The sequence below is a fragment of the Globicephala melas genome, chromosome 11, assembly GCF_963455315.2.
Source record: "Globicephala melas chromosome 11, mGloMel1.2, whole genome shotgun sequence".
Classification (NCBI taxonomy): Eukaryota; Metazoa; Chordata; class Mammalia; order Artiodactyla; family Delphinidae; genus Globicephala; species Globicephala melas.
In genome coordinates, this window is record NC_083324.2 from 68,395,557 (window position 1) to 68,422,450 (window position 26,894).

Genomic DNA, 26,894 nt, shown 5'->3' on the forward strand with positions numbered 1-26,894 from the left:
ACATAGAGAAAAAGTATCATAGAGGAGTGTCAAGCAGTTAGCTAATTGAAATACTGTATTTTTCTGGATTTTGTTATTTGTTAGCTTTTTAAAATTTGTAATATGCTGTGATTAAGTTCTTTTCTCATTATTTCATAAATATTCAATTTCATATCTACTTCTGAATTAATAGTTTTTTATTCTTTTCCTTAAAGAGGACCCCCTCAAATTGCATAAGCTTCAGGCCTCACAAAACCTGGATTTTCCCCTAACAGTGACATTTATGAAAGTGCTGTCTAGATCTAGTGGTGAAACTTGTAAAATGTTGGTAGGTTCTTTTTCTTTTTAAAAAATTTTGTTGGGACTTCCCTGGTGGTTCAGTGGTTAAGACTCCACTCTCCCAATGCAGGGGGCCTGGGTTGGATTCCTGGTCAGGGAACTAGATCCCGCATGCCACAACTAAGAGCCTGCATGCCGCAACTAAAAGATCCCGCACGAGGCAACGAGGATCCTGGGTGCCGCAACAAAAGAGCCGGTGCAGCCAAATAAATAAATAAATATTTAAAAAAGTTTTGTTGTTGTTGTTCTTCTCTTTCCTTTGGGAAGTTAAAGTGCTCAAATGAGGAGCAAATCCCTGTCCTTCACCTTCCTGGTTCCACCTGTACACTGGCATCTTCATTTAGGCATTAGCATTTAAGCAGAGAGAACGACGCAAGAGATTGAAAGAGACAGAAAAACCTCTTTCACATAGGGCACACAGTGGAAAACGAAGGCAAGTGTGTTCTCTAAATATCTATTAATTACATATATACATAAACACAAAATGTATAAGATTTAATTTTTGCATCCCTTAGACTAACCCTGAAATACAAAGAAATGAAATTATTCAAATTTCAATGAAGTCCCCCAATATTTTCCTTGCTAATCAACACATAGAGAGGCCATATATATTCACACAGAAATATTCACATAGAAAAAAAGATGTAATGAAACACATTAAATTACCTCATTTAATGAAACTACTTGGATGAAGTTTCCAAAAATAATCATTCAAACTCAAGATTTTTTTTTCTGGAGATGATGTCCTCTACTACTTGGTTTAATCATTTTCAGGTTAAATGGATGGATGGACAAATGGAAAATAACATAATACTAACTTGAACATCAAAACCTGATTAAGCTATATGAAAAACACTTCTACATGTAATGCACATTAAATTCACATGGATCAGAATGAGGTAAAGGAAATATTTCAATTACGAGGATGGGATTTCATTCTATATTTGAGGCTCTTCTTGTAAGCCTCATTCTGTTTGTTCAGACAAAAGGGCTTTCCCACATCTTTATCAAACCCAAATGTCTAGAGACAGGAATGCAGGCTTTCATAGTTCAGGAGGATTTAAAAAGAAAACTAGGTGATGTCATGAATAGGAACCATACTGGAAGATGAAAAATAGGAGATTAACACCAAAATAGACCTTCTTCCAATGTTTGATCTGGACGCAGATAAAACTGGCCCGCTCTCCTCTCCTTTGGTGCGATTGTGTCACCTGCTGTTGTGGTCTGGGCTGTATTCCTCCCAGCTCTCTCCCACTTGCCATCCCTTCGTAAGTTCCCTGCCCATGATTCTCTTCCATTTCTACTCTCCTGGTCACCATTCTGATTTCGGTTCTTACCATTCAACCTTTGATGCATTATCCTAAGTAAGAAAAGAAAACTTTCCTCACCAACTCCCTCAAATACTTCTCTCGTATTGTACTCTGGTCTGACAGAGCAGAACACACCTGACAAAATCATCACAAAGTGATGTGGGAGATGCAGATACTTCATCTCTCCCACCACAGCAATGGAAGCAAAAGCTGCAAGGGGGCCCTCTCCACTGTCAGCCAACTGTAAAGAAATACCCAGCACACCAGATTGCTAGATCAAAATTTCATGACACTCAATTCCATCAGTATGGGAATGTCTAAATCACCTGTGACATGACCACATTTACGCGTCATGTAAAATACTGAAGTGGATCTATGTATGAAAGTGGATAAACCTCCAAGACACATTATTGAGTGAAAAAAGCCGTCTCAGAATGATAGCATTTACTACAATGTAACTTTCATGAGGGCAAAGATCTTTGTTTTATTCAGAGTTCAGTTGCCAGCACCTAGAACAGTTCCAGTACAGAGTACGCGCTTAACCTCTGTTGAATATTGAATGAATGAATTTAAGGAGAAATATACAAATATATTCAAATTAAATAACGCTATACATTTTCTATGGATTTATTTATTTATTTTTGCGGTACGCGAGCCTCTCACCGGTGTGGCCTCTCCCGTTGCGGAGCACAGGCTTCGGACGCGCAGGCTCAGCGGCCATGGCTCACGGGCCCAGCCGCTCTGCGGCATGTGAGATCTTCCCGGACCGGGGCACGAACCCGTGTCCCCTGCAGCGGCAGGCGGACTCTCAACCACTGCGCCACCAGGGAAGCCCTCTATGGATTTATTATATAAAAATATGGATTTATATATTAAATAAATATATAAATAATATCATCTATATTATATATTGTATTATTTATATATTTGGAATTATGCTATTTATATATAAATATACGTACATATACATATGTGTGAGTATATATGTATGTATTTAAAGAAAAAGCAAAGTAAACATACATATAGTTTTAACTGGGGAGGTGGGGATTGGGAGATTGGTGTGAGTTGTCAAAGGAAACAGTGTTATTTGTAAGGTTTTAATTTTTTAAAAGGAAAATATGTATGAGTATTACTTGTAAAATTAGAAGTTTTATGGCATCATCCTTGCTAAGCCATATGGATGTGTGGCCACACACGACACAGAATAATCTTACAAAATCCTTCTACAGTCTGCACGCAACAAATGTCGGGTCTGTCTTGATAATAAACTCTCCAGATTTCAGCTTCAGTTACCAGGAGGCCAGCTGACTGTGGCTGGTTCGCCGACCCCTTTCCTGCTCTTCCCTGACCTCTGTAACCCCAGGAATTAACTTCAGTGAAATGACAGCTGTACCTCATGTGGAGTGAGCCCTGAGAGGACAGGAAGGTCAGAGCAGCAACATTTCCAAGCAGCACACTTCATTCTCCATGCTCCCTCCCTGTACCCTGTCCTTCTCCCTTTGGCCTGCTCTCCAGGCTTCTAGAAAACAGGCCTCCATCACTGTGGTACCCCACTCACATGTGTCATTTCCTCAGAGTACCTGTGTTTATCTTAGCTAAGTAAAGAGTTGACCAAAGGAAATGCACTGAAGTACAATAATGGGTGTCTCCAGCTTAACCTTTTAAAGGTTGTTACTTCATTTGGCCAAATGAAACTGAAAGTGAGGCCATTTCAAGCTTAGGGGAGAAGGCTATGTTGGGCAGAGCATCCCTAACCCCCACCAGAGGCCTTTACTGTTAGGGATCAGGAAAGGATGTGAAGGAGAGAGTCATGGTGAGAATCCAGATGCGGCAGCTTCCATCTCAACATTTGGCAGATCGGTGAGGGACAGTGAAGGACAGGGACTGAAGAGAGTTCCTCCCCCTGGATGCGTTAGACAGCATCTATTGCACTATTCACTTGCCTGCACTTGGTGAAAACTGGGGTTTTAAACCCCAGGGTCAATCTTCTGTCAAACAAAACTATTTAACAAAAATGGTACTTGGAATACCAGAGCAATGAGTCCGCGGATGATGAAGTTCTATGGGTTCTGTTTGCTAATGGCAAGAATCGATTCTTTCACACAACATATGAAATTAAAATGGAAGGGGTAATGAGCAATGATGTTATGAAATGAAAATGATAACCAATTAAGTTTTTACCTCTGCTTAAATTTTTTTTTAAAAAAGAGCCTATCTATTGTATATCCGAGCTAACATAATCCATGTAACAGACCTTGATGAGTTCGGAGAGCACAATAGTCTGTCTCCCTGGAGGACACTATCAAAAAGCCATCTTGGGTCTTGGTGAGAAAAATCAACAAAAAGCCCCCACATTAGGCAGAACATCACTTTTCCATTATCTCATACATACAAAATGCCGTTCTGATCCTGCTTGTGTTTACAGAATAAAGTGGGTCAAAGGAATTCATTGAGATCATAAAGGGCAAGAGAAATGCTAGAGGATAGAAACCCAGTAGCTGCTACACTTAATGGAATGGAAAAAAATGGAAATTTAACCGATGAGTCAGTAAATCAACCATTTAGATAGTTCTGGACCAGCAAGTATGGCAGGACATTTCTTTAATTTAGTGCAGACTAAGAGGACTAGAACAGGATATACTAGAAAAGCCCAAAAGATGAGAGTCAGTGTGCATGAATGTGTGTAGTGTGTAAGTGTGCTGTGTGTTATGTGTGAATGCCTGTTGTGTGCGTGTATGAAAGTATGTGTACACGCGTATATTTGTACAGCTGGGATTGATAGAAGTGATTTAGAGTCACTGCACATTATCTGAGTTAAGTGATGAGCATTGCAGACTAATGGCTAAAAAAACTCCATTTCTCTTTCTCATGTCATTATCAGTGGATTGTAAAATACTGAGGTTACGTATCTCACTGAGAGTTTTACTGTAATATAGGAGGATGATTAAGCAACATAGGGCTTGAACTATGAAGTTCTATACTATAGTCGTGTAAAAAGAATATGCCAGGCATCATCTTGTGATCAGTAATATAAATTTCTACTGAAAGAAAAAGATAGCATGAATGCATTCAAAGCCCAGGTGGTGTTCACACCTCAATGAGGCCACTGTCTGGTAATGAGGCCTGAAGGGCGAGCCAGTGACTACATGGGACTTTTTGGAAGAACCACTGTCTGAACCCATTAAGCCCTTGTGGGTGAAGTCACTCACAGGCTGCAAAATGTCACTCAAACCATCCAAATGGTAAGTGTTGAGCTTCTAGAGAAATTAAACTACTAAACAGAGATCTGTAAACACATCCCAGTGGCACAGCTGGAGAGGGAAAACCCTATCATCTAAAAACTCAGGGTATCCTTGAGTTGATTTTCATCATGCAGTGAAGATGGGAAAACTACAGTGTTAAATGTTATTACCTCTTTGTTATATCTGTCAACTTGGCAAAGGCATATGACATTATGCACAGAACTGAGTTCTGGAAGCTTCTAAGTTTGGATGCCTTGAGAAGTTCATAAACACCCATAGGCTCTCCTGACTGTAAGGTTGGTGAAGGAGAGTGGAGGGTATTTCAGTGGAAGAAAGTTGCACGTATAATAGTTCTGTTTTGGTTTGTCAGCTTGAGGAAACCAGGCTCAGGGTATTTCTGGGCATCTGAAAAACTTCCAAAGGAATAGACCACATTGTTAATGAAAGTATTGGTTATAAAATATATTTCTGAAAATAACCACATACAAATGGCTGGGCTCTAGGAACACACTCACAACAAGATATGGCCATGGTGCCATGATATCTTGGCATGGTCTAAGCCAGTCCTGGGCACTGACAACTGATCTGAAGAATAAGTAGCTGGATATACTAGTACCAGGTGAACTCGACAAGTAGCAAAAGACTGCAAACAGTGTTCTACGCGCACAAGCATCCAGTGAGATGCTGATGGGAATTCGAGGCAAAAGTTTGAGGAATACTATGTACTATAGCACCTCTGTCCTCCTCCTAGGTTCAGAAACCTGGACTTCCACCAGCCTTGGAGGAAACAGATGAGGGACAGAGTACAGAAAGCTGCAGTGTCCTGTGTGCTAACGAGCCCACAGAGACCTCCCTATTCCTCTCCTTGAGCAGTTCCTTAAAGGCTACCTATGATTCCCTATACCAAGGAAACATCACAAAGAAAAGGGCCAGGAGAAGTGTTGTCAGATAAAATATAGGACTTCCCAGTTAAATTTGAATTCAGATCAATAATGAATAACTTTTAGTATAAGTATGTCCCAAATACTGAATGGGACCTACTCATACAGAAAACAAAATCTGTTGTTTATCTAAAATTCAAATTTAACTGATTGTCCTCTATTTTACTTTAATGTTCCTGCCAGAGGGTATACATCCCTCTTCTATTGTTTGTAGAAGGTGCTCAACACAACACAACTTTATGCCGCTCAAGAAGTTCAGGAAAGAGATGGTTATAGGATTCCCAGGAAATCTCTGTTCACCAAAATGAAGTAGAAAACCAAATGCAAAGAACTTAACAGATTCATGGAAGCACAGCATTAACCAATGTAGCATAATTAGAGGATGAAGAGACAGATCAGCCTGAAATGCAGCGAGATAGGGTGAAGCAGTATTTCTGAGCAAAGCTTTCTGGCTGAGGGAGGTTAAGAGGCAGAGAAACAGGTGACAAAGGGCTTCTCAAACAATGATTGGGGTTCTAGTCAAAAGACAAACTTCACATGTGTACAGTGCAGAAAGTCTTATTGTTTCCATGGTGGCCTTTTCAGTCACACCTACTCCCCACTCAATGTATATACTGATTGCGGTAAATATTAATAACATAATCATAAACATGAAAAACAGCTAAACCTAACTGTAGTAGAAGCAGAGTGGTAAATTCTGGCTTGGGCTGTAGGAGCAACTGATAGATGTTTTATAAAGATCATGTCTTATGCTCCAAATAAAGTCAGGGTTCATCTATCATGTTTCCAAAATACATTCCCTACCAAACACACGGGCAGAAACCATTTTTATCTTTGTTGGTATAAATCCCAGAAAATCAGTTTTGAAGAAGGGAGTGCTGATGGAATTCTCGAGCTCCAGGGTGAAGGCAAATACTATAGCTCAGTGCAATTATTGTCTCTCATCGCAAGATGAAGGCTGATTATACTATGGCCACAGGGAAGTAACAGAGTTAAAACTGTCACATAAGGATTCTCATCTCTGACTGACCCAAGTCAAACATAGGAGAAAAAGAAGCTCCTTGATTCAATTCTATTCCTCTTGCTTTAGTGTCTCTGTGTTACCTCCAGAGGGGGCTCTGAGGAGGCCTCTGAACAGTGAAGACATATTTAGGAGCTTACAGTTTAGGAAATACAACACCAAGTTTATAAATATCTGACATAGGAGTGACCCATATCTACAAAACCATACAACCACTGCCACTGATGCAAGAACAGCCCCCAGGCCGGTGTCCCAATCCCTAGGAGAGCAGGTGCCGTTGCAACCAAGCAGGGCTCCATCAAGAGATGAGCATATGTGGCCATACCTACTGCTTCGCCACAAGGTGGGGAAAACTGTACCTGGGAGACAATTTTCAGCTCCTTCCCAAGCTTTTCCATGCTGTATCCTTGTCCTAACCTCCACAGGGGCTGGGGTTTCATTGGCAGTGGAACATTTTAGAAGCCAGCTGATCTTTCTCCCCACCTCCATTCCAACACATCATCCAGGGAGAGTTCATTTAAAAGGGAATTCTCAGAAGCATATCATTTAAAAACCCATAAGAGGCTGAATCTGCTACACGTATTAGGCCTGTAGCCTCAAGGATAATCAATCTTACCACGACTTGTATCCCTGTTGTCTTCGGCCACCCATAAGATGCAAGCCCCTCCGAGCAGCTGTCACCTCACATGTGACTCCTGACTTCCTTGCTCTACCTCTGCTCATCCCACCCATCCCTCCTGCCACTACTGGCCTCCCAGAGAACCTGTCCTAGGCTGCTCTCTGGACCCCACACTCCACTGTTGATTAAACTCTCTCACATGCTCGACATCTTCATGAAACACCCCCTTCAGCTCTTTCTAATCACTGAAATCTGACTCTTCCCTCAAGGATACTCCCTGCTCTGGAGCCCTCTTAAGTGGAGGACGTTCATTCTCCTGTAACGTAAGTACCAGAAGGGCCAGAGATGGTGCTGAGTGCTGGCCTTCTTCTGGCTCCTCGATACCATTTCAAAATCACTGTTTTTTTTTTTTTTTCTTTTAAACACCAAAGCCAAATCTTTTCCTCCTTTGAGATCTGTGCCATTTGGTTCTGCTACCCACTCTTTGTGATGCTGTAACTTAAGGCTGCTTGGTATGTATATATGTACGTATAGATAGATAGACAGATGGATAGATAGATGATAGACAGACTGATCCAACAGTGAACAAACCAGGCAGCTAACCCAAGCTGACTTGGGCTCCTGGCTCACAGTATTCCTTTCCGCCCCATTTCCTGCCAATACCCGGAATGACTTCAACGCCCACAAAGAAACTCCACTTAACAACCCCAGCCTCAAAATTCCTTAACCTCCAGTGACCTGTGTGACCACTTCCATCTCACTTCCTCACTTCCTACTCTTCAATCTGGTACAGTGAGCTTTCTGCTCTCGCAATCTTTGAAATTGCTTTGGCAAAGGTCACTGATCACTTCCCATCCAACCCAGTGGACTCTCTGTAGTTCTCATCTTACTGGACCACTCTGTAACATCCAGTACAGTCAACCACATCCACCTCCTTGGAACTCAGTCTCTAGCCTGGCTTCTGAGGTCTCCCTCTCTCCTGACTGTCTTGCCTTTCAAGTTCTCCCTTGCTGGTTCTTCTGCCTCAGCCTACACCATCTATTGGGGCTCCTAAGTGTTCTGCTTTTGATCCTTTGCTACCCGTCTCATTGGACGACCCTGTCCACTTTCATGGCTACAAGTCCGTGACAGATCCATATCTCTAATAAACCCCTCCCCTTGAGCACTAAAGCTGTGTATGTGCTGGCTTAGACACTTCCACCTCACACTCATTCTCAACATATCCATACTTTGACAAATAACCTCTCCCCTAAGCCTGCTTCTCTTCATGTATTCACTGGCTTGGTAAGTGGCACCATATCTGCTCAGAAACCTGGGAGAAATCCTAGACTTTTCATCTCAACCTCATTCTGATCAGTCACAAGTCAGTTCTCCTTATGTACTGCAGACACTTTTCTCATCCTTTCAGTCCCTACTGTGTCTGGTTTGATTCTGGCCCTTTTAATTTCCTACCTCGATGGCTACTAGAACATCCTATCCACTTTCCCTCCAGTTTCCAGTTTACTCAGCACATCGCTATCAATGATCTTTCTTTAACAGAAATCTGGCCACATTACTCTCATACCAAAGAGCTGTAATGGCTCCCCACTGCCAACAAATAAAGTTCTAAATTCGGAAGCAAGTCTTTTAAGCTTCCCATGAGCTGGTCCCTCTTCAGCTTTATTTCTTGCTAAATACCATTATATCCACACAAATCCTAAAAGCCACCCAAATTAAACGCTTGCAATGTCACAAACACACCGTGTGTTCCACACCCCTATGAATTTGCTTGAGAAGTTTCCTAGTCCTCAGTGCTCTGACCTTTCTTCCCTCCTCTATTCATTCTGCCAGACGTAAATGTGATTACTCTGTGAAGATTTTGTTCAAGGCCCAGCTCTTCCGTACCTGTTTCCTAAACCTGCCCCGGAAGAGTTGACCTTCCTCTTCCACGTCCCGTGGCACCATATACGCATATTCACCGTAAGTCCTCTTCTAGACTGTAAACCCTCTAACAGGCACTGCGCCTCATTCACCTTCTAATCTCCAGCACCTAGCACTGCCTGGTTCATTGCTTAAATTCAAAGAACATGTATGTAATGAATTAATTAGGAGCCACTGCTCCTGCAGCTAAGGATAGTCCTTCATGCTTTCCACAAGCTCTGTAATAGAATGTCTCATACTCTACACATCATCTCGAATAACACAGCACTACACACGTTCTAGACAGTAAATAAATATATAATTGATTAAAGAATAATGTTTTATTGCCAAAGTCTGGGCAAGACTCTGCATGTGTGTGCACGTGTGCTTGTGTGTGTGAGAGAGGGAGAGGTAGAAAGACAGACAAAGAGAGAGAGAAGACCTGTATTCCCCTGCTGGCAGAGTGACAGGGCTGTGTTCTTGGCGTTGCAAGCAGCAGGATACATTTTGTCATAAAAACAGTGCTAAAAATGGTGATTAGATTATATAATGCCTTTATTTTTCAGCTTTTCAGTCATTTTTCTACCCTATTTATTCTGACTCCCTGTACATCTTGTTAAAAACAAGACAACAGGCTCCAAATGGAGTCACTTATGCTAAACCCCACATCACCAAATGGAGACTTAATTACAGTTTTGGCTCCTCCAGAAATGGAGTCTTAAACCAGTCAATCAAGAATCGCCTGGTGGGCACTAGACAGACAATCTGCCTGACAGACCCCTGACGTGCCCCAAAGGAAAGCGACCTTATCATAACCAAGCTGCCTTTTGCCAGTATAACTTCCTTGTTCCCACTGCCTTCTGCCTGCAAAAGTCTTTCATTTTGTACAGCCCCTCAGAGCTCCTTGCTGTCTGCTAGATTGGATGCTGCTTGATTCACGAATGGTTGCATAAAGACAGTAAGATCTTTAAAGTATACTCAGTCGAATATTTTTTTTTAAACAATCTCCAAAACCCCAGCTAAACAAATATTCCTGCCAACTCTACATATTTTTTCCTTGCTTTCCTGTTTTCAAGTCTTTGCTCATATTAATCTTTAAACCTGGAATTTATATAATGTTCTTCCCTCCATCTTTGAATGTCCAAACTCTATCATCCTTTGAGGCCTAACTTCCATGTTGCTTGCTCTGTAATGTCTTTCCTGATCTACTGATTAAAACTCTTCCCTTCTCTTTTGAATTCCTGTAGTAGCATGTCTTGTAGCTCCTGCTTATAGCACTTGTTATTTTATTCTCTGCTCTTTGGGTACTAAACCAGGCCCCAACATTTAAATTAAGCTCCCAGAGCCAGAGAGCGTTTCTCAGTTCACCTCAGTCCTCGGTCAACACTACCCTGGGCCCCTCCTTGCGTATATGGAGGATTCAACAAATTCTCCCTCAGTGAGTAAGAGAAAAGAGTCCTGAGCCTCCAGGCCATGGCTTTCAGGTCACTTTTTAAATGCCAATGACGTCACCTGTGAGGAGTGGATTCTGTTAGCATCTCAAACCGTTAAAGAAAGTGGTGAGTCATGAGGGACTTCTGGAATATTGACTGGTTCCGGTAACTATTTGGAACGTGCAGCCAGAGAACTAAAACAGAAAAAAACAAAACAAAACCCACAACAAGACAGCAACAACAAAAACCCCAAACTATAATACTCCTTCTATTTTAAAGAGACCAATATGAATGACTCTTTGCAAACTGTGGGATTGAACAATCCCTGTCATTATTCCCATAAAACTGAAACAGACATTTAACCTCCAAAACAACAAAAGGCCCTGAAGCCCCTAACCTCCCTCTGTCTTGGCGGGCACCTCATGCAACGACTGGGGGTGGGGTTCTCTGGGGAACCACGAGTTTGGTTTCATTTTCTTTTCATACAAGAAATTTGAAAGAAGTCATTTTTAGCCTAAAGTGGGGGTGAATAGAAAAAGGGGGAGGGTTACTGAAGAGGAAACAGTTCCACAACAGTCTCAGAGTGGAAGATGGTCAAATTTACTTGCTTTCCGCATTAAGACAGGGATGGTTAATAGAATCTGACAACACCTACATAAGGCAGTAGTACTTTCCATCCAAACAACATGCTTATTAACTTTTTGCATTTGGTATAGTTTACACAAGCCTCTTGTATATAAAATAGTGCATGAATATAAGCCTAATCACCTACTAAGATGTTAAACACTGCAACAAACTATCCCATTACCTGTTGCTTTGCAGCACTGATTCACCCACAGCAATTTTCACCCTAACTGTAGTTTTGCCAAAATAAAATCAATCCCCCATCAATCCCTCCTCCAAATGGTTAGATTATTATCAGCCCATTTGTGAGCCTATTCCTACTTGAAGTCATTGCTAGAACTATATCCAATGACAGTGAAAACAATTCAAAAACCCTTTCAGCTATAAGGCTTTTCTCCAAAACTCTTTTACCTCATTTGTACTTGGACTTTGCAAACAATTTCCATTATTTTCTCAGTGATTTTTTATTCAAGTGAACTTAGTTCATCCTCCAAACAAAACTACAGTCTGTCTCAATAGCAATATCAAGGGACAAAAAGAGTTACTGAAAAAGTTAACTATAATCATGAGTTAGGAGAGAGATTATGAGATACTATGGGAAGAATAATTATGAGAAGGGAGATGGTGTGGGCAAGAAAAAATAGAAATAGAAAAGGTCTGGCATACAGCAAGGGGCTGGGCAGTGATATCAGAGGCCATTTCTGCACAGGCACAATGGTGTGTGTCTTTGGAAAAGGCCAGTAAAGAGAGTTCCTTCCATCAAGAGCATGCGGTTCTAACACAGGAACTGATTGTGACATTTCATTTCGGCAGAGACGCCAGTGCTGTATTCTCTAGAGTCAATGATGCCAATTGTCGCTGGGCCATGGGAGGCACCATTTCTCACCTCTGTGAAGAGCCTCACCAGCCACCCAGAGACCTGGGGACCAATCCTCACCCTTACCCGCCATAGCCAACTAGTCACCAATCCTTGCTCACACTACCTCCTGGAGTGTTTTTGATCTCCCACCTCTCTCTCATCATCTCCATCCTCTGGCTGGGACTACTGGACTGCAACAGCCTCCTAAAGGGTCATCCTGTCCTGCGCCCTCTGCCAATCTGTTCTACGCATGTCACTCAACCTGTCTTCCCAGGCTCCCACTCCCCGGATCCCACCACACCTGCCTTTTCCACTTCATAAAATGCTCCTTTCCACCACAAAGGCCTTGGAAGCTATTGAAGTGATTCCTTCTGCTTGCAATGTTCCTTCCAGCCACACCCCTACTCTCATGGCCCTTTTGGATCTTCCTGGTCTTAACCTGAGGTAGAGCCTCCCTGGTGTGTGCCCCCCAGTCATACAGAGGTGTACTTTTGCAATTAATTGTTCAAGGCTCTCTTCCCTGTTAGTCTGTACGTGCTCTGAAGTCAGGGACTGTGCTGCTCCGTGCACGTCCTCATCTACAATATGGGGGTAAAACAAGAACTTATAGAATAAGGATTAGATGAGTTCATTCAGGTAGCAAACTTTGAATAGTGCCTGGTACATACAACGACTATGTAAAGCTCTAGCCATATGATAATAATCGGCACAGTACCTAGAACAAAGTGTGAACTCAATAAATATATTGAATGAATAAAGGAATGAAAAATATGATGGTTGGACTAATGAATTCACCAAAGCAGAGGACCTCTTTTCTTCCAACCAGCTGTTACCCATAAGAGAGTATAGAAATACTGTATGGAAAACGATCACAGAGAAGAATGATTGCTTTTCCCTGTCTACAGCCAACACGATCAATGGTAAAAATAGCATTTTTGTTTCCTGGGATTTTGAATTTATCCTACTGTGTTGCTAAAGAAATATGCACAGCAAGGAGATTTGGAATTAAGAGATAAAGGAATATAACATCACAAAATACACTTCCAGGCTTCTCAGTCTTGTCTTTATTAACTAAACAGTGTCCTTCTTAATGAACACCATACTCTTTCATTATTCCCAAGCTAGAGCCTTTAGGAAACCACACACGTCAGGTTGTCCATCCCAACAAATGTTTACATGGAAAATTTCAACCTACGTTGCCAAAAGGGAAGCTCTGCACCCCTTTGTTCTAGTACATTCCATACTTCAGATTCCTCAGTGTCTTCAGGAGAAAGGCATTCGTCACATAACTATACATCATGTTCTGCTGGTCTAACAGAAAGAGTAACATACACAAACCAATCTGGGCTTCTAGCGTGGCTCTGTGGTTGCTCTTGTGGCAGTACCGACACACTTATCAAAGGCTACACTTGGGGAAGGTGCCTCAGTGTTAGTCTGACCCTGTCAATCCTATTAGCTGACAAAATTGTGTGTATTTATTGTCCTTTAAGGCAGACTGTGATCTTATTTTAAAATTATTTTGCTGCAGATAGCTCATTTAGATTTAGAAATAAACACTGTTTCATCACGTTAGTGATGATCATTCTTTCCCTCCTCTATTGGAGGAACGTTTCTGTTCCTTTCTCTAGAGTTAACTTCTCTGCTGTTGTCCTGGACCCTCTATTTCAGCCTCTGTGACAACCCACACTTTGTGTTTTCAGTTCAGTCATCAACTTTAGAAACTGGCATTTAAGAGATTTGCTAGTTATAAAAAATTAATTCTAATAAATAAATTGTGAGAGCCTTTGTCCTTGCACATTTAAAGCTAAAGGATGCTACACTGCATTCCATTGTGGAGAATGAATATTTCTTTTAGGATGGATACACTTTACTTGGGGTTTTGTGTTATTGCTGCTGCAGCTGCTTCTACTACAACTTCAAAACTTCAAGAAATGCAATATTAAAAAGGATAAGACTTACGATGAATATAATAATAAAATTATAATCATTTACACGTTTGTTTACTTTTTATATGGATATATAATTTGACAGCCTATGTTTTCTATTTACAGTTATATAGTTTATGTATATACATAAATATAACTGACCTGTTTTTCCGTGGCGCACACTGGATCTGTACTGAGAAGTGCTGGAGTCCGGGGCCTGAGTGGGAGCTGAGGGTGGCAACATCCTCGGACCTTCCGGGTTCCCAGGTGGGAAGGGGGAGCTCTGGGAGCGTCTCAGTTCACTTCTGTCCATGCTGGAGAAGTGGAGAGCATCCTGAGCTTTCTTCTTTTCCTTCTTTAACATAGTTACCAAAATATCTAAAACTCGACTTAAGGATTTAGTGATTCATGCTAGATTATAATGATCAAAACACTCATTTTCAAATGAGATTAATATTCCCAATAATATTTGCTATTTGTCATGCAGTAAAGATGGACTAAAGAAAGACTTCACCTTCCTGAGGTCCCTGATACAGTGATGGATCATTTTGGGAGGCTGCCGGGCTTTCAATACGGCACCATTACCATCATATGAAAAATTAGCAAACCCAAAGGTCTTTAAAATCTTCTGAGTTTAAACTAATTCGGACTTAAAACTTTTATGAAAGGGTTTATGAAAAGGAAAATGAACACCAGGTAGTAGTAGACAGTGGAGCTACGTCTCCACCTGTGAGTAAATAGGACTTTAATGCAGGAAGCTGCTCTGGAGGCAGCAGGATGGGGAGGGAGGGAGGACGCCAGAGCCCCCCCCGCCCCAGCTGGCAGGTCAGCCGAGTCAGTTCTGGTGGCCAGAGCACCCCCATGTCCAACACATGCTTCTTTAGTGTATATTCAAATGGGGCTTCAAGTCACTGTCTTAAAAAGTCTCTAGTGTTTGGTCCCTCTAATTTCACCGAAAAGAGGAGAATTATTGGTAAAGATATATCATTTGAAAATGCCAATTTTGTGGGCCATTTAGATCTATTAGGAGCACTGATTCTGAGTGATAAAATCACTCCTTTCTACCCTACTTCACTGTTCTTTCAGGTTCAAGACGTCAAGAACTCTAAGGGGTTCTGCCATCACGAAGAGAAAAGACGATACTCCCTCTTGAGAATCTCAGAACTCTACCTGCATGTGCAGTGAGATGAATTCAAGGCTTTCACCAGCCCTAGAGATGGCTTCATTAAAACAGGAATCTGAGGAAACACAAAGGTGGCGTGGGAGGGAAGACTGCTACGTAGAAAGGAGTGGAGGGGGGCATCCAGGTACACTCGTCCTTGCACAGGTAACATGGAATGCACTTGACTTCCATCCTCCGCCTCAGCTTTGGCCTCACCTTTTTGGTGATTTCTGGAAGCACTATCAGTTTTTCTCTCACATGCCCTGACATGGCCTCCATTCTTCGCCTCAAAAAAGCTTGTATTTACCAAAGGTGTTCACAACTTCTGTGGTGTCTAGGCATTGGTTCTGTCCAGTTCCCCTACTCCGCTGTGTGGGGATGATTAGCAAGACCATCATACACTTTCACTGTTTCGTGCACGGCCATGGCAACATCCTTTCCTTCACTCAGTCAACGATACTCATTGGAGCTTATACCGTGTGCCAGGCAGTACAGTATTCTAGGCACAGAGATAGAAAGATGAAAAGGCAGACTGGTTTCTTGCTCTCATGAAGCAGATGTCCTACCGGAGAAAGACAGATCTCTCTCTCTCTCCCTCTCTCTCTCTCTCTCTCTCTCTCTCTCTGTCTCTCACACACACACACACACACAAGACATTAGAGGGTAAAGTGCCAGAATGCTTATTTTTAAAAAGTCAAGAGTGACTGAGTGGCCGCTCTTCACTGGGTGCTCAAGAAAGGTTCAAGCCTCAAGAAAGGCTTTTTAAAAAGTGACATTTAAGCTGAGATCTGAATGACAACAAGAACCAGACAGAGGGAGGGCATCTAAGCAGAGGAAGTGGTGAGTGCCGAAACCCTAAGGAGAAATGAGCTGGGCGGTGGTTCCCAAGCAGGGGCTATTTCACCACCCACGGGACACTTGGCCACGTCTAGAGATATTTTGGATTGTCCTTCTGGAGTGGGGGGTAGGTGCTGCTACTCGTGTCCAGTGGGTAGAAGCCAGAGATGCCACCCAACACCCTCCACTGCCCGGGACAGCCCCAGTGGCAGCAGTGCTGAGGTCGAGAAAACGGGTGTTAGCAGAATGACAGGAAGGCCGCTGTGACCGCAGCCTAACATGTACAGGGTGGGGGAGGAAGACACGAAGCCAGGGGCTGGGCAGGGGCAAGACCACGTGTGGCCGCCTAATCCGGAGGAGGGAGTGTGAACGTCGCTCTACGTATAATGGGCAGTCCCTCGACGGTCTTCACGTGATTTACATTCAAAAAGGCCACAGTAGAGATTCAGCTTCTCTGCTGCCTCCCTTCCTCTCACCTCTCCTTTGTCTTGCCCCCCTTCCCACTCCCGTTTCACTTGGGCCTTCACTCATGCCAAGTGCAGGGCTGGGGACTAAGTGTCACCTTGTTATGTGTTTTGTGAAGGGATGTCTGAACTTTATTCAGACTGATAATGTCACTGAAACGACACCATTTTCCCTCCCTTTCCAAGAACATTCCATGCTGCTCACTCATTTTGTTTGCAGTACTATCTTTTCTTGAGCTCAAGTATTATCACTTTTTCTCTTGTTCTAAGCCGTATCTTTCTCACTCCTCCTATCACTGTCCTGGCCTTCTTGGTTCTACCAAAAAAGATATGAAAATATTCTCCAACCTGACTGTGAGATACTATGAAATTTCAGGAGCCTTTCTTGGTCATTAGCCCTTGATAAATGTAAGCTTTGTGACGAGTACATCTTAGATGCTCTTTTTCCTTCTTCTGAGTCTGCCCACTGTCCGTGGGGTCCTATCTTCCACGACATAACACTCTACGGCACTCAGAGCACTTGCCATAAGGCAGCTTACCGACTTTGCTTGGCACTGTGACGCGGGCGAGAACCAGCTTCACCGGGTAGTTACAGAGATAACGGGTGAGGAGCTAGGACGTCAACCTGGGTGTGAACTTTAAGTTTAGTGCGCTTTTCACCATGCCTCCCACACACCCTCACTTGCAAATATGAGTCTCAGAAGGCGGGGACCCTGCTGGAGCTGTTCACAGTCCGTAAAGAATCCGGTGCAGCCCCACATGGACAGCGGTACCTGGATTTACCAGTGAAGAATGATGTATGTCTCTCTCTCACTCCCTTCTCAAAATAAACATATATGAACAAGCCTAGACTGTTCCCTCTCTGTCATATCTCATTTCATTCCTCCCATACACACAGACATTCATAAGCCCAGAAGGGGATTAAGGAGTTGGTAGGAGTATTTAGGGGAGATGATCCTAAACTAGGATCAAGGCCAGGAAAAGAAGCAGAGCTCAGACTGGGGCTGGGGCCAGGACTGAGGTCTAGGCTGGGACCATCCCTGGAGATGGATAGGGTAGGAGAGAGGAAAAGGAATGCAAGGGTGACAACACTGTGGGCAGTGCTCAGACAGGGGCTGGTGTGGGAGTGTAACGCACGGTCGAATCTACTGTTACTGGCCAGATAAGGCGGCAGCTCAAACTCACTTGAATCAGACATCCAGGGTCTGCTAATACTCAACTAAAATTAGAGACTGAGGTCAATCAGGCAGAATGCCCACCTCGTATTTGGTTTGGTTTTACCTCTTTATTACTGGATTTCCTTCATGTAGGCTATTTTTAGGAATTTTGCATAATAGCTAAAGCTAAAATGCCTTTTAGTAATTTTTAAGAAAGGAACAAAAATATTTGCTCATAAAGAACTGACTAAAGTCGTTGCTTGTGCATGTGTAAAGCCTGCAAATGGAATGAAAATGTCACATCTTTTGCAAGAAGCTTGAAAGATAAAATAAGAAACAATAGTGAAGAAATGCTGGGGAGACCTGAGGTCTAACCGCCCAATAGGGGCTTTTTAGCAGCAATCACCTGGTCTGTAAGAGAGGCAGCTCTCGCGGGCTGCTAACCATTTTCAGCACCCAGTACGTGCTGTCTCCTAGAGCCGTAAGACGTCTGTCCTCAACACTCATCTACACATTTGTAAGTGGAACTCAAAGCAATAGCTCTGGCTTTTAAGTAAAAAGTTACATTGAAATCAATCTCTGCTCTTCATAAGCTAAATACCATTTGTCGTTTCTCAGCCATCATTTGAGCTTCACCCACACACCAGCCACAGATTCTGGGCCATAACGAGGCTGTGGTCAGCCCAGTGTCTGGTCAGCTAGCTAAAGATAACCAGCTAACTTTACTGGCTCAGGACTAAAACAGAAAGAGCACTGCGGAGTAGTCAAAAAATACACTAAAAGAAATTTAATGTTGAGACATGGTGTAAGGAAGCCCATGCTTTCCAATAAACTGAAATATCTCCCATAATAGTAACTATATCTGGCTAAAAACAAAGTAATTTTTTTTCTTTTATAGCAACTCTGGTTTTGACTAGTTCCTACCACGTGTTTGCCGAAGGGATATTTTACTTCTAAGTGGAAAGAAGCAATGTGAGCTGGAATCTGGGTGGGGAGCTGGGGTGTGTGGTTAGGGGAAGACAGCTAAGTGTTCCCCGCTTCAAGCCAGTAGAAGAAGACTTTCTCGTCACTTCAGAAAGGATACTGATTTCATTGTCCCTCTGCTGTAGAATATCTCGTAGCTTTTTATATTCTTCCTCTTTTAATGGTTCTTGACTGTTTTGATCTTTGATTTCAGAGGAGGCTATGCTTGTTCCATGGATGTTCTTGTCATTCAATAGTTTCTGAAAGATGAAACAAGAGCTTAGCGTCCATACCTCAACTCCAAATGTCTTTGTTTCTTTGATTCTTCTCGCCTTTACCAATGCCTTGCACAGATCAGGCGTGTGTGTCCTCCTCTGACTCCCTGACTTGCACTGCAGTTGCCTTTGCTTGAATGTGTCTTTCTCCTCCTCCTGCCTGTCTTCTTTCTGTCCTGCTTCCTCATTCCCCTCCCCCTTACCTTATCTCTGCTTCCCTAAACCAGGGAATTCCTGCTCAAACATTATCTCCTCTTGAACACTTTCCCTTTCTCCATAACCCCATACCACTAATTCACACTTTCTAAAAAACCACTTATCATGTATTCTAATTATTCTTTACATATGTGTCTTCTCCGTGACTTACTCATTCAACTTTGCCTTCCCTACGCCTGGTCCAGAGCCGACTCACAACAAACGTCTGTTATCTTAATGAAATATGCCAAATTACAAGTCAGGCAGAAGTGGAGGGTAACGATATTGCCACCGTGTCATCATGAAAGGAAAACCTAAGGCTGAAGCTGCTGCAGAAAAATGAAGGACACAATTCTTTTGCTATAGCTTCAAAATAAGTAGGTTTTGAACACGGAACTATTCTGTGTAGAAGGTAGAGATTCCTGGCAAAAGCTTTAGAAGCCCATGGTCTGAGCTTACTCATTGGGAAGTAAGATACAACCTCTGAAGAAATTCAGTGATCCTCTCAGCATTGATTCGAAGATCATACTGTTCTAGACATGGGAAGCAAGGTCCTAAACATTTCAAGAGTTGGTCAACTAGGAAAGCTTTATTACAGTTTGAACATGGCAGACAATGGCTTCTACTAGTGGAAATGGTTAAGTTTACCTTTAAATAATGGAAACAGTGATGAATTTTACGCATATCAGCGCCAACCTCTAGTTTACTCTCTGGATGCTGGTCTTCCAAAAAGGATGTTATTCGCTTTTCCAGCCTAAAAAATACATAAGGTATGAGAACCAACTATGACCTTGAAACTTTAGAAATTCTAATGGCATTACTTTGATGGTTAACATTTGAAGTACAGGATATTGTTCTCACTTCCTTATGAAAATATGGTTATCTGATTTCACTATAAACCTTAAGGGGGAGGAAAGAAATTGACAACGTGAAATCTGGAAATGATGCAATTATTTGACTAATTTCCAATGACTTTGCACATGCAGCTTTCAATACAAGAATCATTTGATTTCTACAAAATATGCATTCTACCCAAGCTGACTTTCTATGTATGCCCCTGTGTCTAGCTGCAACATTGCTACAGAGAGTAATGAATAAGTTTTTGTTTTAATTAGTTTCATTAAAAATTCATGCTACTCACACTATTTACAATAGCCAGGTCATGGAAGCAACCTAAATGCCCATTGACAGACGAATGGATAAAGAAGATGTGGTATATATATACAATGGAATATTACTCAGCCATACAAAGGAATGAAATTGGGTCATTTGTAGAGACGTGGATGGACCTTGAGACTGTCATACAGAGTGAAGTAAGTCAGAAAGAGTAAAACAAATATCGTATATTAATGCATATATGTGGAACCTAGAAAAATGGTACAGATGAACCGGTCTGCAGGGCAGAAATAAGAGACACAGATGTAGAGAACAAACGTATGGACACCAAGGGGGGAAAGAGGCGGGTGTGTGTGTGTGTGATGAATTGGGAGATTGGGATTGACATATATACACTAATATGTATAAAATAGATAACTAATAAGAACTTGCTGTATAAAAAATAAAATAAAATTCAAAAAAAAAATTCATGCTACTTGGCCTGAGCTGGGACCTCAGTGATGCTCCAAAGCCTTTTAATCATTCCTGGTTGACATACAGTGTTCACAGTGGCTCTTCCAGATCCTTCCACAGCCTGAAGCCCGCCACTACTCTTTCACTCTCCATCAATAATGCAGCTTCTCACTAGACTGAGAAAGTCAAAGCCATTCAAGGGGGCTCCTTCGGCTTCCTTTTCCTTCACCTCCCAGGGTCTCTGTCTTACTACTCAGGCCCTCTTCCCTCTTTTAAATATTTTGGATACTACCCTTCCTCCTTCTCATGGCCAATCTCTCTCCTAGGCTCTCTTCAGGCTCCTATCAGGGTTACCTGATTAATTCCTCCTTATCACCTCTCCATGCTGACTCTTTCCCCTCTGCTTACAATGATTTTCACGATTTTCCTATTCTAAAACAAAGAAAAATAGAAAACAAACACCTGCCTTTGGAGGGAACATCCACCCCTTCATGAAGTCCTGGTTTAGTTAGTGGCATCACGTGTGCTTATATTGTCTACATGGCATTCTAGGGTCTGCACAACACCTTGGCTCCTCTATTAGTTTATGAGCACAATGGGGCAATTCTTTGTTTTTTCTTATTAAAGTATAGTTGATGTACTACATTGTATGTTACAGGTGTACAATATAGCGATTCACAATTTTTAAAGGTAATGCTCCATTTATAGTTATTATAAAATATTGGCTATATTCCCTGTGTTGTACAATATATCCTTGTAGCTTATTTTATACAGAATAGTTTGTACCTCTTTTTTTTTTTTTTTGGCGGTACGCGGGCCTCTCACTGTTGTGGCCTCTCCCGTTGCAGAGCACAGGCTCCGGATGCGCCAGCTCAGCGGCCATGGCTCACGGGCCCAGCCCCTCCGCGGCATGTGGGATATTCCCAGACCGGGGCATGAACCCGTATCCTCTGCATCGGCAGGCGGACTCTCAGGGAAGAGAGTCTTCCTTGCGACACCAGGGAAGCCCAGTTTGTACCTCTTAATCCCCTAGCCCTATGATTCCCATCCCCGCTTCCCTTTCCCCACTGGTAACCACTAGTTTGTTCTCTGTATATGTGAATCTGCTTCTTTTTTGTTATATTCACTGGTTGGTTGTATTTTTTAGATTTCACATATAAGTGGAATCATAAAGTATTTGTCTTTTTGTGAGTACATATATATGTGCTAGTATGTTTATTCAGGCTATTTTTATCAAGTTATCTAGGAGGAAAGATTTTTAAAAATAATTTAGATTAAATAATATATATTTCTTTTCCAATAACCCTAAAGAATGGAGAAAAGGTAAAAAAATCTGATTCCCCAAAACTTTGTTATCACTTGTGTTCTTGTTTCGAAGGAGGTGAGGCATTTTGATGGCTGGGATATTCAATTTTTTTTTATTTTTTTATTTTTTAACATCTTTATTGGAGTATAATTGCTTTACAATATTGTGTTAGTTTCTGCTGTATAACAAAGTGAATCAGCTATGTGCATACATATATCCCCATATCCCTCCCTCTTGTGTCTCCTTCCCACCCTCTCTATCCCACCCCTCTGGTTGGTCACAAAGCACCAAGCTGATCTCCCTGTGCTATGCAGCTGCTTCCCACTATCTATTTTACATTTGGTAGTGTATATATGTCAATGCCACTCTCTCACTTCGTCCTAGCTTACCCTTCCCCCTCCCCGTGTCCTCAAGTCCATTCTCTACATATGCGTCTTTATTCCTGTCCTGCCCCTAGGTTCATCAGAACCCTTTTTTTTTTTTTTAGGTTCCATATATATGTGTTAGCATATGGTATTTGTTTTTCTCTTTCTGACTTACTTCACTCTGTATGACAGACTCTAGGTCCATCCACCTCACTACAAATAACTCAATTTCATTTCTTTTTATGGCTAATATTCCATTGTATATATGTGCCAAATCTTTATATATTCATTTGTGATGGACACTTAGGTTGCTTCCATGTCCTGGCTATTGTAAACAGTGCTACAATGAACATTGTGGTACATGTCTCTCTCTCCCTGTTTTTTTTTTTTTACATACAGCAGGTTCTTATTAGTTATCTATTTTATACATATTACTACATATGTGTCAATCCCAATCTCCCAATTCATCCCACCCCCACCCCAACCCCCGCTTCCCCCACTTGGTGTCCATACGTTAGTTCTCTACATCTGTGTCTCTATTTCTGCCTTGCAAAGCAGTTCATCTATACCATTTTTCTAGATTCCACATATATGCATTAATATACAATATTTGTTTTTCTCTTTCTAACTTACTTCACTCTGTATGACAGTCTCTAGGTCCATCCATGTCTCTACAAATGACCCAATTTCATTCCTTTCTTTGGCTGAGTAATATTCCATTTTATACATGTCCCACATCTTCTTTATCAATTCATTTGTCAATGGGCATTTAGGTTGCTTCCATGACCTGGCTATTGTAAATAGTGCTGCAATAAACATTGTGGTACATGACTGTTTTTGAATTATGCTTTTTTCAGGGTATATGCCCAGTAGTGGTATTGCTGAGTCGTACAGTAGTTCTATTTTTAGTTTTTAAGGAACCTCCATACTGTTCTCTACAGTGGCTGTATCAATTTACATTCCCATGAACAGTGCAAGAGGGTTCCCTTTTCTCCACACCCTCCCCAGCATTTATTGTTTGTAGATTTTTGATGATGGCCATTCTGACCGGTGTGAGGTGATACCTCATTGTGGTTTTGATTTGCATTTTGCTAATATTTAGTGATGTTGAGCTTCCTTTTATGTGTTTGTTGGCAATTTGTATATTTTCTTTGGAGAAATGTCTATTTAGGTCTTCTGCCCATTTTTGGATTGGTATGGAAACACAAAAGACCCTGAATAGCCAAAGCAATCTTGAGAAAGAAAAACAGAGCTGGAGGAATCAGGCTCCCGGACTTCAGACTATACTACAAAGCTACAGTAATCAAGACAGTATGGTACTGCACAAAAACAGAAATATAGATGAAAAGAACAGAATAGAAAGCCCAGAGATAAACCCACGCACATATGGTCACCTTATCTTTGACAAAGGAGACAAGAATATACAATGGAGAAAAGACAGCCTCTTCAATAAGTGGTGCTGGGAAAACTGGACAGCCACATGTAAAAGAACGAAATTAGAGCACTCCCTAACACCATACACAAAAATAAACTCAAAATGGATTAAATTCCTAAATGTAAGGTCAGACACTATAAAACTCTTAGAGGAAAATACAGGCAGAACACTCTATGACAGAAATCATAGCAAGATCCTTTTTGATCTACCTCCTAGAGTAATGGAAATAAAAACAAAAATAAACAAATGGGACCTAATGAAACTTCAAAGCTTTTGCACAGCAAAGGAAACCAAAAGCAAGATGAAAAAAGAACCCTCAGGATGGGAGAAAATCTTTGCAAATGAAGCAATTGACAAAGGATTAATCTCCAAAATATACAAGCAGCTCATGCAGGTCAATATCATGGGGCAATTCTTAACTCTTATTCCTCCGTGTGTTCCCTCTCCCCCACTCTGTATCTAGAGCATCAATATAGAATCAATGGAAATGATTCCCTCTATGTTGGGATAAGACTCTTGATAAGGAAGGTGTAAGAATGGCAATCAGTATCTATTATGCTAACTATCATCATACAGCAGAAGTCTATCTTCCTCACATTGTTTTGAAAATATCTGCACACCTTCAGCATCAGTTTAAATGGTACACATTTTCTTTTCACTATTACTATCAGCCCACTCAAATAAGATGTAATGATTTCCTTCACATAGCAGCTTTAGATTTAATTCTTATCTCTTCCTACAATCTGTGACACGTGACAGCTGATGCTTCCAAGTATGAGACAATTTGTATTGTAATTTTTAAGGAGCTTCTTCAGGTGGAGGGATACTTATTTGCATTATTTGCAATGTTTCCTTCTAAAATAGGGTTTCAAACCATCAGACACACAGAGAGATTAGTTTCTGATACAAAAATTTTTAATGTTTTTTTAAAACATTTTTTTAAAAATGTAAAGTATTATAAAAATAGATGTTTATGAAAAGAATTCCAAATAACACAGATGTGAATAAATTAAACACTCCCCTCCCCACCTCCATTCTCATCTTCTTTATTTTCAATACTTTGGATAATCCATTATTAACAGTTCCTCTAACTCTTAACGAAGCAGATACTTATATTCTTATGTACATTTGTAGATTTTGTTTGTTTATACAAAAATGAGATCACACTTTGAATAGAGTTCTGTATCATTATTTTTCTAAACAACTTACCACCAATAATATTCCATGTCAGTACATATATAATAGAACTATTTCAATTTAAAATATATATATATTTATTTTATTTATTTTCTTTATTTCTTGGCTGCATTGGGTCTTAGTTGTGGCACATGGATCTTCGTTGCAGCAAGTGGGATCTTTTTGTTACAGTGCGTGGTCTCTTTGTTGCGGCGCTTGGGCTTCTCTCTAGTTGTGGTGTGCAGGTGTTCTCTCTCTGGTTGTGGCGCTAGGGCTCCAGAGTGCGTGGGCTCTGCAGTTTGTGGCATGCAGGCTCTCTCGTTGAGGCTCATGAGCTCAATAGCTGTGGCACATGGACTTAGTTGCCCTGCAGCATGTGGGATCTTAGTTCCCCAATCAGGGATCGAACCGGCATCCCCTGCATTGAAAGGAGGTGGGTTCCTTACCACTGGACCACCAGGGAAGCCCCAGAACTATTTTATTTTTAATGGCTGTATAGTATTCCACAGTATGGGTGTCCTGAGCCTCTCATGATGGACATTGAGGCAACATATTCATAGTTGCTACTTTCCTCCGTCACCCATGAGGAAGCCTGGATGTACAGTTGTCAATTAATGAAGCTTCAAAAAATTGTAATGTGTATCTATTTGTATTTTCCCTGAATACTTAACAAAAATCTGGAACTTTGAAAATTACCATTAGTTCTAGGATATACCCATTCTCTGGAGTAAAAGCATTTTTTGGTTTCCAGTGTCCCTAACAATTCAAATAGCTAATACTAGGTTAGAAGCAATGGTTAATCAATTCTTCCGTCTGGCTTTTTCTTTAGAAAATTATTTCTCCTGTATAGTTTGATCATAAAGTAAATATTTTAGGAAACGTCCCACGAAGCAGGGCTGAAGCGGCCTCCTAGTTCACAAGAAAGCATTGTAAGACACAGGCCTGCTGATTAGCTGAGTGGCCACTCACAGATCCCTCAATCTCACTGGACTTTGGCTGTGCCATCAAGACTCTCGTCCTGCACAATAATAGTATTGGATACAAGGAGGACCAGGGACGTAATCCAAAGAAATGGTGAAGAAGTTCTGCCTAAATGAAAGAACTGGATTGCTTTACCCATTCTGAGACTCGACTAGTCTGATATAAAACTAAGAATGAAAATCAGGTCTTTTCTTTTTCTTTTTTTTTTTTTTAATTTTATTTATTTATTTTTGCTGTGTTGGGTCTTCGTTTCTGTGCGCGGGCTTTCTCTAGTTGCAGGGGCCACTCTTCATCGCAGTGCACGGGCCTCTCACTATCGTGGCCTCTCTAGTTGCGGAGCACAGGCTCCAGACGCGCAGGCTCAGTAGTTGTGGCTCACGGGCCTAGTTGCTCCGCAGCATGTGGGATCTTCCCAGACCAGGGCTTGAACCCATGTCCCCTGCATTAGCAGGCAGATTCTCAACCACTGCGCCACCAGGGAAGCCCGAAAATCAGGTCTTTTGACGTGCAATTTTTTTCTCAGTGCTTGAGACGACAGAGCCTCTTTAGATAAGAGAAAAATGCCTGGTCTTTCTTTCATACATTAAATGATTTATTGTTGAATTACCTTTCTTATCAACCAAGAATTTGGTCTAATAATTAAAGTACAGAAAAATGCCTAATTCAGATGTTTCCGATGTACTCCTCTCACAGTTAAGAGTGAACAATTGACCCCAAATTCCCTGCATTTTCCTATCTCCCAAAATAGTTCCCAAGTTCATACCTAGTCACTGCTCCCACTGAGGGGTCTCCCAGCTGCCAGAACTCTGCTAGCCAGT

At 41.6% G+C, this 26,894-nt stretch overlaps 1 protein-coding gene across 4 annotated transcripts in view; it reads right to left on the minus strand.

Moving 5' to 3' along the window:
* The window catches only part of KIF6 (kinesin family member 6), a 389,797-nt gene that overhangs the window by 174,381 nt on the left and 188,522 nt on the right, over positions 1–26,894 (minus strand). For all 4 annotated transcript variants that reach the window (XM_060307977.1, XM_060307976.1, XM_060307978.1 and 1 more), the window contains 3 exons: positions 19,893–19,998; positions 18,896–19,034; positions 14,354–14,569 (listed from right to left, as the gene is read on the minus strand). In XM_060307977.1, coding sequence (XP_060163960.1) covers positions 14,354–14,569; positions 18,896–19,034; positions 19,893–19,998 — 461 coding nt within the window. The remainder of the gene's footprint in view (positions 1–14,353; positions 14,570–18,895; positions 19,035–19,892; positions 19,999–26,894) is intronic.